The sequence below is a fragment of the Andrena cerasifolii genome, chromosome 1, assembly GCF_050908995.1.
Source record: "Andrena cerasifolii isolate SP2316 chromosome 1, iyAndCera1_principal, whole genome shotgun sequence".
In the NCBI taxonomy this organism is placed as follows: Eukaryota; Metazoa; Arthropoda; class Insecta; order Hymenoptera; family Andrenidae; genus Andrena; species Andrena cerasifolii.
In genome coordinates, this window is record NC_135118.1 from 34,166,671 (window position 1) to 34,179,939 (window position 13,269).

At 41.8% G+C, this 13,269-nt stretch overlaps 3 protein-coding genes across 4 annotated transcripts; all 3 read right to left on the bottom strand.

The window, feature by feature from the left end:
- Positions 1–552: 552 nt before the first annotated feature.
- On the bottom strand, positions 553–2,451 carry LOC143370963 (uncharacterized). Its single transcript, XM_076815867.1, has 5 exons — positions 2,357–2,451; positions 2,125–2,180; positions 1,152–1,464; positions 1,035–1,087; positions 553–955 (listed from the first exon to the last, which is right to left on the bottom strand). Exons 3-5 carry the CDS (start codon positions 1,167–1,169, stop codon positions 820–822), a joined length of 207 nt encoding a protein of 68 aa, XP_076671982.1. The 5' UTR covers positions 1,170–1,464; positions 2,125–2,180; positions 2,357–2,451; the 3' UTR covers positions 553–819.
- A 2,708-nt stretch (positions 2,452–5,159) lies between these two features.
- On the bottom strand, positions 5,160–8,816 carry LOC143369581 (uncharacterized). 2 transcript variants are annotated; one of them, XM_076813711.1, is made up of 5 exons: positions 8,615–8,816; positions 8,301–8,495; positions 6,752–6,807; positions 6,371–6,650; positions 5,160–6,337 (listed from the first exon to the last, which is right to left on the bottom strand). In XM_076813711.1, exons 2-5 carry the CDS (start codon positions 8,322–8,324, stop codon positions 5,243–5,245), a joined length of 1,455 nt encoding a protein of 484 aa, XP_076669826.1. In that variant the 5' UTR covers positions 8,325–8,495; positions 8,615–8,816; the 3' UTR covers positions 5,160–5,242. The 2 variants fall into 2 exon arrangements, with proteins under 2 accessions (XP_076669826.1, XP_076669817.1); XM_076813702.1 differs by having other exon boundaries at positions 5,160–6,650.
- A 1,504-nt stretch (positions 8,817–10,320) lies between these two features.
- LOC143378356 (uncharacterized) lies at positions 10,321–13,188 on the bottom strand. The gene is made up of 3 exons (XM_076830033.1): positions 12,298–13,188; positions 11,299–11,368; positions 10,321–10,993 (listed from the first exon to the last, which is right to left on the bottom strand). Exons 2-3 carry the CDS (start codon positions 11,326–11,328, stop codon positions 10,730–10,732), a joined length of 294 nt encoding a protein of 97 aa, XP_076686148.1. The 5' UTR covers positions 11,329–11,368; positions 12,298–13,188; the 3' UTR covers positions 10,321–10,729.
- Positions 13,189–13,269: the final 81 nt, after the last annotated feature.

Genomic DNA, 13,269 nt, shown 5'->3' on the forward strand with positions numbered 1-13,269 from the left:
CCAATGAGATATGCTTCGCCCGCCACGCTCTGACAAAAAAAAACCAGTCGACGCGACGTGGCTATTCAAGTTCATTGTCGCGCGGAAATAGAAGCTCATCCTTTGGAAAATTATCCTCGACGCTTGTACTTGAGTGAACAAACTGTGGTTGCTTTGGAAACTTTTTCTTTCGATCTGCCTTTTCCCATCGATTTGTCAACCTTGCTTGTATAACCTGACAGCTTGCGAGATGTTGGCAAGAAGACTTTAAAAGATACATTATATGTAGATATACGTAGAGATTTCAGATTTCAGATCACAGATTATTGGTATAGAATTTAGAGCAGGTACTGATTTTAGAATTTTTATGGATTTATAGATGGATTTAGGATTTTGGACTTGGATCCAGAGTCTAAGCACGATAGAAGATGGAGTGGAATCGGGAGAGAGAGGTACTAATTGAATTTTAAGCTTATACCGTTAAAACTTACAAGTACATACCTAACTAAATACTTTTTTCAGCTTTTTAAGATCAGTATTGTATTTTTGATAAATGTACGCGTGTTTATTATTCTAGAATGTTACAATAATTCGTCTCTACCCTGTACAGAAGTCTAGCGAGAAATGTGACAAGTACCGTTACTCTAATATTCACAATTCACACACACACACACACACACACACACACTACGCTCGATTACCTTCGCTACTAATTGTACGATTGCATAAGTACATCTAGCTACGTGCTATCGATAGACACATTTGTACAACATAATGACTTAATTCGTTGGGTATTATGGTTTAAACCGTTTAATCTGCGAGGCTGTTCCCTTGCCCCCATCAAACATCGTAATTATCATCTTCTTCGAAATCTCCTTTGTCGCGGTGGTCCTGATATTGAGGAATGATCTTGTAAATAGTGTGCGTGTGCTTGACCTTCTGCACTCGATAGGGCACGTGTATGGTCACCTTTTTCCTATAAACCACAAGAACATAGAAATATTATTGAATGTCAGTCTTTACATGTCAGTATTTCTAAACAGTAGATTACTCACGCTTCTGCGGACTCGTGCAGCAACGCGATAAACAGCAAGAAAGCGATCACATACTGAAATCAATATAGAGGCTGAGTATATCAGGCTTGTAATTGATTCGTGGGATCTCGTACATACCAGATACTTTCCCTCCATTTTGAAAAGCACGATTCGGCTGTCGCCTTCAGAACACGAGGTAGTAGGTAGGTACGTACACTCGAGAAGTGGGTACGCTCTGCGCGTACCGCAACAAGTCTAACGTTTATATAGGTACATGGAGCTGAAATTACCGAGGCGAATCGTTTCATCAAGTGTTCCAAGAAACTCCCCCCAGTCTGCAAAAGATCCAGCTATTCCAAGTGAATTTTCACTTTGTTGCCTTTTCAGTTTTCACCGAGGGGACTCGCGGCAGGAGCGCGGAGTCACGCGATTCCGCGGGGATCCGGTGCGTCTGCAAGAAAATTCGAATGTACGATGGGCCACTGCAAAAAGCTATCAACCATCAGCGACCAGAAATTCGGTAAATTTAGTTGGAAGATTTGAATTGTTGGAGCTTTAAAAATAGCTATATTGCCGTTTTTTATATTCTATTTCTCGTTGTTGTTGTTATTTTGCAATGATTTTTCACAAGTTATTTAATAGCGAGTAGTATAATAGTACATTGCGTGACAAGGGAGAGAAGAAAGCGATTTCGACGAGCGTGGAGTTTGCTGCCCGTATTTCACGCGAGGCAAAATCGCGTCTCTCCCTTGTCACGGACAATACTTTCTTCAACACCTGCGCGAAAGGTGTGATTTTGATAGCCTGCTGAGCGATTCATGGGTAACGCCAAACTCCAGTTTCCTTGGGAGCAAAGTAAAAAATTGCGAATACGCATGCGCGTAAAGGCTTTTTCCCTTGGGAGAAAAAGTAGATAACGCGAATACGTCTGAAATTGCTCATTTTGCTCCCGCTCAGCAGGCGTAAAAAAAAAACATTTTCTGTAGCTTTTGTTTTTTTAAACCTCAAAAGGAATACCTATGTTACGCAAAATTATTTATCGACTCCGTACTGTGTTTAACTAATTCTTTGCCAATTCTTTTGATTTATTTTAATTACGAGCTCTACTTACGCTTCATCTGCCCTCGAATCCACGTGAAACTACCGAAGTCGATCCACCAGAGTCCACTGTGATATTAATAATTTAGATGAAAAACTATAATTATGCGTCGCGTGATTTAAATGGTGTTCTGATTGTTACGAGAGAGGCTCGTGCTTCATAGCACATTTTTAGTCAGAGCTCATTAAGATCTATGAACCACGTTTGGGGATTCATTTTTGCGAGAGTATGAACTAATGATCACCTTCCAAAAGATGAAACACCGTCGAACAAACTGCGAAGATTGAGACAGATCCCTTTTCAGACCAAGAAGAAGAAGAAGATTCGTGACGAGCGTTTCTAACCGTTCAGAAGTAGAGGAAGAACTGACTGCATCCAGGAACCGGCGCGGCGGAAACCACTGCACCTGCGCTTCCTTTAGCAGCGATGCACCCAACCGCGAATCTGTTTAGGTATTCGATTCGTGGCACGGGAAGATGGTCGAAGGATTAGAGAGGAAAGCACAGAGCCCACGACACGCGGGTCCAGGGTTTAAAGTCGTGGTTGAATTAGATGAAATCCTTCTAGCGACTGATGAGTACTGAAAAATTTTGTTTATTCAAAATGGATGTGGTTTTATGTGGTTAGTAGTGAAACTTGACTGAAAACCCTTTTATTTACCTACTGTGTACAAATATAACTAAAAATTCTAAATTGATCAAGGTTTATAATTTATACTACTTACAATTAGTGAAAATTATAAGTAATTGTGAATTTGACGTTACTTAAATAAGTAAAACACAGTAATGGAATTATTTATCGCGTTACTCTCAAATTTACGCAGTACCCACAATTACGGGACAAGCCCAATTTCTACAATAATGAATGCAGTAAAAAATTATACGATATGATCGATACCTACATAATTTTCGCAATAATTTGTTTGCCGAGTAATTCTAACATATGTAACAAGAGAGGTACAAGTGATAACGTGTTTCGTATTGGAGTGGTACGATAAATAGTTTCAGTACTGTATCTATGTTAGGTACGTATTAGGTGGGCGGATACATTTGCGCGTAACAATACTCGCGGATAAAAGTACAGAAACTGTGTACCTACGAAACTAAGAGTGTGTATCCAATTACGTTATTCTGTTTGCAAACGAGTTGTTCAGGTAAATTGACGTTAACATTGACACGATCGAAGAAAGTGGTTTAAAGGATCAAGATCTGCCGACCAGCTCTCGCACGACTCGATTCCATCGTTCAACCGAGTCCGAATTAGGCAAAAACAAGTTCACTTTCTATCATCACTCGCCGCGCATTCGCATCGAGCGGGTGAAAAAGTACGACGCACGTTTTGCGGCGATTATCCGTCATCGAAACGCAGCTCGCAATTAACAGTGAAAATTGCCAGTGAAATCGAAGGAACCGGAGGAAGGAAAAACATGGACGTTTGCTTTAATACGTGGAGGTGGGAGGTGTTCCGTGAAAATCGTGGAAAGTGAATCAACGGAGGGATCACGATGCAACATTTTTTTCAAAAGTTAGAGCTGGTATACCCATAGGTCCGATAATATAATAGGTACTGCTTACTTTTGCAGTTATAAGCATTTTTATATTCCGTAAAACATGGACTAACACAGGCCCGTCCAACTTTTGCTCTTGCCTTCGAAGGGCAACCGCGAGTGGTTGCGAGCGAAGGTAAGAGCGACGGCTGTGCCTCACCATTGGGACCTTTCGCTCTTGAGGGGCGAAGAGCAACTCGCGGTAGCTCGTGCGAGCAAATGAATTGGCCGAAACAGCTGGACTTGGTCAAATGCCGCTGCTTGTATAAATATTAGTATAATATTTAATAAGAATAGAAAAATGTTCCGGATATGCCTCTATACCAACGTTTTTTTTTTTATTATTATCCTGAAAAAATCGAGAACGAAGTTGCAATCTTGCAATTATGTACCTAAGTAGCTTGATTTCTCTCGATACTGGCTTCCAAACGGAGTTACTCGCGAAGATGGTCTCGGGTCTTCCTTAAAAGTGCGTTTAGATACCTACTTACATACGATCGCGCTTGGTTTCTTCAAAGAAGATGTTATAGGAAGCAGATGTTAGATTGTGAGAGATTAGGTTAATTATTAGAGTATTTCTATTTTAGAGAAGGTATTAGTTTATTTACAATCAAGTTTTATGCAGTTGAGTTACGAAGAGGTGAGTCGAGTTTAAAGTTGATATTACGCAGAATTATGATGTGCGCGTAATAATCAGTTAACTACTTAATTAAAATGATACTTTTCACTTTTGTAAGCGTGTCACCATGATTATAACCACAATGTATTTGCCAATGTATTAAAAGTACTTGAAAACTTCTTAAATATAGTGCAAATGCGTGGTAGGCTGATTCGTAGGTAAGTGATCAATATCGCTTATTCCTCTGGTTAAGTGAATTATTCAAAATAACACACCCTTGGTCCCTGACATATATCAATTCCGAGACGGATGAATTTTAACTGGTCCCTGCCAATTACTCGCATTGATACCAACTCACACTGATCTAAATATCGCGAAATGAATAAGAAATGACTTGGTCCGCATTCATAATCACTGGTACGTGTGCGTAGACTTTAATCGATCGGAAAAATAGCTTTCTGATTTGCCCTATACAAAAAAAAAACTACTTAGAGACCTCTACCTATCGTTAGGAGTTCGCAAAAGAGAATAAAGTATAAGATTTGCCCAAATACAAATTTTCGCAATATAAATTAGCCTCATCTGACTTACGATTTCCACAAAGAACGTGGCAAAAGAAAGGGGTACTTAACAAAAAGGAAAACTACTTAGTGGAGTCGTAGTGACTCCATTGTCAAAGTTCAGACTACTCTCGGACTAGTCGAATTTCTCTTGAGCGTCTGCTGGAACGCTGACTCGACGGTGGCCTGCAGTTGCATCGCTGTGCCATGCCCACTCGTCTCGATCGTTACTCTTCTTTTCACTTTCCTCTTGCGACACACCTGACGCACCCAACTGCTTCCTCCTCCAGCATCGCGTCTGGCTGGCTCAACGCTCCGCTCTGTGGCGCTCTGTGGCGCTCTGTGGCGCTCTGTGGATGATCGTCGCTCGATCTCTCATCGACATCTAAAAACTCGCCATCACCGCTATCGTGTCTCTGTTACGGTACCCTTTTGCCCTGCATTAACACCTGCCAACTGTTTACCTACGCCCTTCGTCTCCGAATGCCCCTTCTTAACCGGCTCCCAATGCTGGCTGACAGATCTTGACACTTTCTGCGGCGCTGGGCTCTGCTCCATGGGCTTGAAACCGCCATTCTTGTGCAGGGTATCGCTAGCCGCCTCCACTCCACCGTCCATGTTCAGGTACCTCATGTTCTTGCTCACAAAATCGATGCTATATCTTGGCGTGGAACTGCCCTCGACTTGGAGCTGAAATGGCTTGAAAGGCTCCCGAGTGTTGACGCCCAGTGGACGCTCGTTCCACGAATCGTTCACCGTCGTGTGCAACCGATGCGAGTGCTCCCGAGGACCTGGCAAGCTGTTTGCTCGAAGATAATAGGTATCCTGACTGTTGTTCTTCGGTTCTACAAACTTGGGGTACGGACCGGAGGCTAGGCGGCCCTCTTTCGGTGCTGACATTGGACGCTCGATCTTGTGATGACGAACAACTCTCTGTACATTAGTCAAGTCGCCGTTGTGGCTCGTCGAGACGAACGGTTGTTTCGCTATTTGAGCCAGGTTGTCGCTGGGGGACAGTAAACTGTCCGAAGAAACGAAGCTTGGTTGGACGTTGCCGTGGTGAGTAGAGGCGATGCTCCCTAGGCTACCGGCAGAAAGGCTCAAAGCTTCGTGGCCGATGGAGGGAATCTCCGAGTGACTCAACAGGTCAGTGGGGGGTAGAATGTTTTTATCGAACGTGGCCTCGGTCTCTGAGGCAGGCAGATGGGTGACCAGTCGTATCGAGAGATGCTTCGGCTGGTCTGGCTCCAAAAGTCTCACGTAGACCTTGTCCCCCACCCCGGGGAAGTGGAAGGGCCCTACGAGAGGGCCCACCAACTGGGGTGGGCTGACTACGCGTCGCAGTATGCCCAACAGTGAATCGAGGATGCCCTTATTCTTGGTCACGCGATAGATGGGCTCGATGTGGATGGCCCCGTCGTCGAATGCCTCCGCTGGCTGCACAGCCTCGATCTGATGAGTGTCCAGTTTATTAGCACCGATGTCGTACGAACGCCCCACCTCGTGGACCACCTTCTCAGGGCTTGTTGAGACTTTGGCTGCAGTTCCTGAAGCTTTAGTCGAGGCTTTGGCTAATCGCTGGAGCTGCCTTCGACGTCGACCACCTTCCATCATTGCATTTGGACCACGCGAAGACATCGAACGATTAGGACGGACCTTTGCGAGCCTCTTGCTCGAGCCCAAGTAGAGATTCGAGCGCGCGTTCGTGCTGGAGGAAGCCACTTCCGGCTGCAGGGTAGTGAACGTTATGTCGCTAACGTCGGTGGTATTCTCGGCTCGCCGTTCCAATGACTGCACTTTCGGCTGCGGCTTTCTGGATTGGAAAATGTGTGAGATGGTGTTTGTTTGACTGATAAGGACGCTTGAATGTTTCAAGTAGTTAGGTATATGGAAGTAGATTCAAGAACAACGTACCTCTCCGAGTGCACGGTTTCTACACGGTAGAGTGCCGTTATTAATGCAGCGCAGGCCTGTAACCATCACACAAAGCAGGATAAAAATCCGCGTTTTGGTTTCTCGAACTTGAGACGGAACCAGAGCGCTGATTATTAGTGCGTCTCTTTGCTTGGTACAATGTTGATGTAGGGTCTGGGTTATGGGGAGGTTCCGGTCTAAAAATCCATTTTTTATTATTTCATTTTTCGAATGTTCTACTTTTTAGGAATACGTGTTTAAAAGGATTCTAGAAGTTATGGGTATTTGAGTAGCGGCAAATGCAGGGGTAACAACCGGCAACTCGACGCTCACGTAAAACTTTAAACGCGTTTTTCTCGAAACAGTGTTCTCAAAATCACTGGGACCTGTATCCCCAAACGTTATTATCCGATTCGTCTGAAACCTTTTTTTTTAAGAATATACTTTCCAGCTGGGGGGGGGGGGTGGCAGAAAAAATTGAAAAAAGTTGAAAATTTATAACTTTTAAAAGCGTTGAAAGGACGAACAATATAGAGAAAAAGTGATTTCAAACTTCAAGTGTCGTTATTTAAAAAAAAAATGATATTTCAACAAAAAAAGTTTCAGTCGAATTGAATAATAACTTTTGGAGATACAGGTCCCACCGATTTGGATGAATTTTTCGACGCCTCGAATTTAACGACTCCCCAGTACCGTCTGCAATGATTAATTATAAAACAAAAAATTGATTTCTATAACTTAAGTTATGTCGCATTAAATTATATATAGTAGTTTTCCTTTAATTAATTTCTAAAGATCACCTATTTTGATGGGCTCTAGACCGGAACCTTCCCTTAAATCCGTTTCGGAACGAACGTGATCAAGTAATTGAGAATAGCAGAATGGAGATGCTTACAATTAGGTACATATTAGTGTGCAATGGTATTGGGGATTTGTGGCGGTGGTCGATCGTATTTCGAAACCTGAAACTTGATAATTCCAAGGCTTGATTGGATTTGAAATTTTTCTTTCCCCAGAGTGCACGCGTATTCATTGTCGTCAATTGGACACACTGTGTGTCGTCGTTTGAATACCTACTTTTTAAAATACCGAATAAAGTAAAATTTGCAATAAATTATTCGACAGTGCACTTATGTGTTGAGATTATTTCCCATTCCCAATTTATAGAATAAAAAACAGAAGAGTTTCTAATACCAAGCACTTGGATTCCCTTTGCACTCCGAGTTAACTTATTAAACACTTATCGGAGTAGGTATAACCACATATACCATAATATACCAAGTATTTTTCACTTTCACAATGTCTAATGAAAACTCCGGCGCGCCTAAAAAAGTCAAAGCTCATTCAAAGTGCAAAGGGCTAATAATAATAATAATAACCACGAGTTCTCCCATTTACTGGATTAAAAAATCAATTAAAAATCACAGTTTCGTAACTCGAGGTTCGAACTCTAATTGAAAGATAAAAGGAGACACAACGGTATCCTCGCAGCCTCGCACTGATCACACCATGCGAAGCCCTTGGAGAACGACCGACTCGGACCACTCACCGTCACGAGATGCGCGATCTTCATGTTGCCGATCGCACTTGGTCCCACTAGATCACTTCACCGATCCAACTATGGAGACCTCTGCACGTCGGCAACGTCTTTTAAAGGTTCCCCGGGGCGACTGGAGTGGCCACAGTTAAACTGGACTTGACATTGTTTAGCGTACATGCACGCTGCCGGCGCCGTCCGTTTTCTCTAAGGAAAAAAAAAGCAACTTGTCTGATCGTACCCGGGCAGCAGGTAATTGGTGCATCACGCCGCGCCATTTCTATCGAAATTAACTCGTATGTAAAGCAAAAAAGGCAACTATTCACTGGCTTCCACCGCGAGGACGGTGCCGCGCGTACGGCAGATTCGAATTCCTACGTGCTTGTCTAATCGGTACGATTAATTTCTCCACATGTTTACAGCTTTGTAAGACTCGTTTTTCCGTTACGAAGCGATGCCGCGCGGTAACGTTCACTATTTAAAATCTAAAACTATCAGAAAATTGCGCAGAGTGGAACGGGGCACTGGATCCGTATCGATTATCTTGGAGCTTCACCTGCTAGCGGTTAGTAAAAAAGCTAACGGATCGACGTTGATGGAACACGAATAAATGACTGACAGTCGGTGGTCTCGTTTTTCCATGTATATATATATACACCTACCCCGCGCATATTCGCGGGATGATGAATGTTTTCCTCTTCTTTTTTTTTTCGCAGGTTTCCACCACTAAGGCCGCCCGAACGAAAGTGAATTTCCCTGTGTGGGGCCGGTTTAATTGGCGGATTATGCTCGCACGCGTGCCGCGGGGGAATCGGCCGCGAAATCGGCATTTCTATTCTCCGAGTAACGGATATCGTCGGTGATTTATCTAGAAACGGCGAAGACAGAGCCGAACTTCCAAGTAGCTTGCACGCGTCTCGCCAGACCTGTTTGTAAATCGGCTGATTGACGTGGAACGAAAGTCGGTGTCGCCTAAAGCGGCGTTAATCGGGAAAAAGGCGACTATTCAGACGGTTCATTAAATATACATCAGGCTGGACCGTACCGCGGTGAACATGTGCGAAGGCGATTTTTACACGAGGTCTTGGGTAAAAACGTGTACCTACCTACCACGCTCCGAAGTAACGGGATGTTCATTCAAGGGGATCCGAGAATAATTTTCAATACGAAACGTTACCATATTATTATGAGTTGGTACACGTACAGGTACATGTTCAGATTGATTGAAAGGAAAAATAGCGGCAAGGTGTTTGGAGCGATAAGAGGAAAGATTAAACAGCTGCCGAGGGCTGCCTTTCATTGTTGGCATTTTTAAAATTAAATTTTTAAATGAAATGTCGCAAGTTGTAACAAGAATTCAGAGTAAGGTCATCAAGAAGCTGAAATAGATGTATCTATAGGTACTTATACATATGCATATGTAATCGTTGTGAAGTAACATGAAATTCGGAGGGTACATTCCTCCTCTCGGACTCCCTGATATCTCGTTTGGGCCGGATTAGATATCAACTTGGTTTTTACTTCAAAAGCTTATCCACATAAGGGGTGGTGCAAAAGGAGTGAAGTGTATAGTTTGCTAGTTATAAATAAAGGGCGCAATTTGGCATAGGTAGTATTTGAAATGTACAAAGAAAAATATATAAAAAATAATTTTAAATTAAACGATTTTATTTAATCCGATGAAAAATGAATTAAAGACTAAAAAATAATTTTTTTCGCGTACTACAATTACGATGGCGATACGTCACTTTAAATAAGATCGTGGGGCAGGATATTGCATGGCTTTTCATCGCTCATTTCGACCCTTCGGTACTACGAGAAAAGAATTATTTTTCAGATTTTAGTGCATTTTTGAAGTTTTTTTTATTTACTTTTTAGTGTTTGAGTTTTGCAACTAAAAACACTTGAAAAATTAAACTATGTACTAGATATTCGTACTTTGTGCGCCACGGATTTGTCGTTTTCGAGAAGAACTACATAGGTACCTATATTGGATTCGCGAAAGTGGGTTAAAATTGTTGTTTGTGGTTTAATTAAAAATGGTGAAACACAAGAACACCGTAAAACTATTTAGGTACATTATTCTATTGTATTACATATGTACGTATACCTACTCTGTGCATACATCAGGTGTAAACGGCATTTGAGTAATAATTATGGAGCACCCCGTGTGCAATACTGTACTTCAACTGGATAATGATACAGAATAGAGAAATGGAAAAGTGCTACGCATCGTGAAAATCATGAAATCCATCTGTCGGCTAAACATACATTACATGCATTTAGGCGCGTTAATAACGCCTAACGCCTAACGCCTAACGCCTAACGCCTAACGCCTAACGCGGCGCATCGCTAATTTCTACGTGCACAATTCAGATTACTACATTGGATTGCGTTCGTTCCAGCCTGCTGGCTCGGGTGTATGTACGTGTATGTATAGTTTAATCGTAATTGAAACGGCGCTTTCCATCGAAACGAAAACCATAGGCGGCGCTGTTCGGCGCGCCTACCAGAGCGGGATTCTTGTACTGATGAAACGATCCGTGAAGGTGCGGCGGCCTCACCGCGTTCTGCTCTTCTTCCTGCGATCCCTTCAAGTAAAACGCTTCGAACTGGCCCTCCGGCAGCAGGATGTCCATCAACGATTTGTCGTTCGGATCGTAGGCCAACGCGTGTATTGTCAGACCAGACAGGAGCAACACTTGCTGCAATTACGATAACAATCGTTGGTAGAAAGAGAAAACTTTGTAATTCTAATTAAATACAAACAGAATTTTTAAATCGACTTTTTATCGTTGGTCACTTGATTTTTTCGATCACACACCTTCTATACTGCATTCCACTTAACAGTAGATCGCTCGCGAATCGGTAGGGGCGTAGGTCTACTCTTAGGTGGAATGCTAAATAAATGGGTGGAGGAAAATTTATTCCTTCGGACCATAGGCTCAAGTTTCAGGAAGTATAGCAACAATGTGGGGCATTGATGAATAATGTTTAATAGAGAACGTACCATTAGCAAGGTAAAAGCGTTCGAAGCCATAATCCAATTCGTGTTTGGCGTCGAATCTGTAGTCGGATCGCTGAAAGAATCAAATATGTACACGTGTACGTAAAGAGAAAATTGGAAAAAAAAGATTAAGATACAAAGTCATTAAAATATGGAGAAGCAGTAAATCAGGTTGGTAACAGATTAAGTTTAAAGTGAAATAACAATCGCGCCATCGTGATATACCGTGATTCGTGAAAAACTGGATAGGTAACTAATTGCGAGAGTTTCACGAGCTCCGTCGCGTATTTCTTGCTACGGCTTATTAAACGTGACTAACATACCGAATCATTCAGATAAGGATATGACTAAATCTATTAATTTGTTAATATAAATTCCTGATAAAGAAGTTTAACGAATTTTCGTTCTCTAATCACCTCTCTTTCTGAATATGTGAAAAAACCATCGAAAACAAACTACTTGCATAGTCTTTAGCCAATTTCGTTAAATTTGACCTTCACTTTGCACATGGATAAAAAAATTTCCAATGCAAGGTTGCGTGAAAACTTCAAAGCAATCGATGAAGAACTTTCGGAGATTTAAGATTTTTAACAAACGAACGTTTACATTTTTATTTATATATCGTTTTGAAACGTTGATTGGCACAGGTCGAAGAACCGAGACCATCGAGACGATTCATCAAATCATCATATTATACTTGGAGATAAAGAATCGCTATAATGAATCCTTACAGCTTGCTTTCATTCGTTTTCCACTTTTTATTTTTACTCGTCGTTTAAAAGAGTTACACGATAGGTAGCATTTGCGTTAGTATCATCAGCAGTCATCGCATTTATTAGTTTTTACACCGTGCTTTTGCACGCAGAATTGGTAGTACATAAATTACAGCGAAAAATAAAAAGAATCAGTGAAAGAAGTAGTCTAAGACTTGACTTTCAGCCATATTGAGATTTAAGATATATCGCTTTTGTCGTTGGGAGCGTGTCGATGCTTTAAACTTACCGAGCAGCCGTAGCAAAAGTGAAAGCCGCTTGAGCGCGATCGTACACACTACACACTATACCCACTACACAGAGTAGTATTGCCCGAGAACGTTTCCTCTATCCGTGCACGTTTAACGACCTTGCCACTGTAGGCGCCCTCACGTTGGGGACCAAGAGCAACCTCGCCGACTGCACAGAACGGAAGCCGATGAAAGTGGAAATCATCGAGCAACCACGGTTTCGCCAGCAGCGCCGGGCGCTTTTTACGTTTTCGCCAACTATCACTCGTATCATTTACATGCGTTTCAATGTCATTTCTATTTCGGATTAATCAGTGGTTTTTCTTGCCAAAATAGAACGGTATGATTTACACGGAGAAGATGTGTATTAACTCGTATCGCTATACGTAATTTAAATAAAAAATCAAGTAGTACAAGTAATTGTAAGAAACCGTAGAAGAATTTATTTATACAAAAAATCAGGTATCTCCATGTAAATACAAAGTGGAAGAATAAGAAAATGCTCTTCTTTGCATCCCTGGGAATACGTAGTCGGGATTATTCACTCGAATCGAAACGTAACGAATCAAACAAATAATCACATAATGTAATTTACATTCCCTTTTCAAATACAACCGCTCTCTGATTACACAATACAAATAAGCTAGGTCGTTAATAAATGCAACCTGCCACGTAGGTATCACAATGTAAACAATGCGAAACGTCGATCTCGAGATCTGCAAAAGTTTTTTTTAAAACTTCCAAACAGCCATGTTCGATGTATCCCGTGCCGTGTATAATACAATTGCGTATATTTATACTATAATCGATTTTACGATGTGAAACACTTTAAAGAACCGAATGTGTCGCATCACTATAACGCAACGATATCGGCATTCAGAAGCTTTACAATAAACGTACGCACGTACTTGGGGTACCTACTTGGGCTGTACATTTGTTTTTGTAATTAAAATATACATTAATTGCTACTC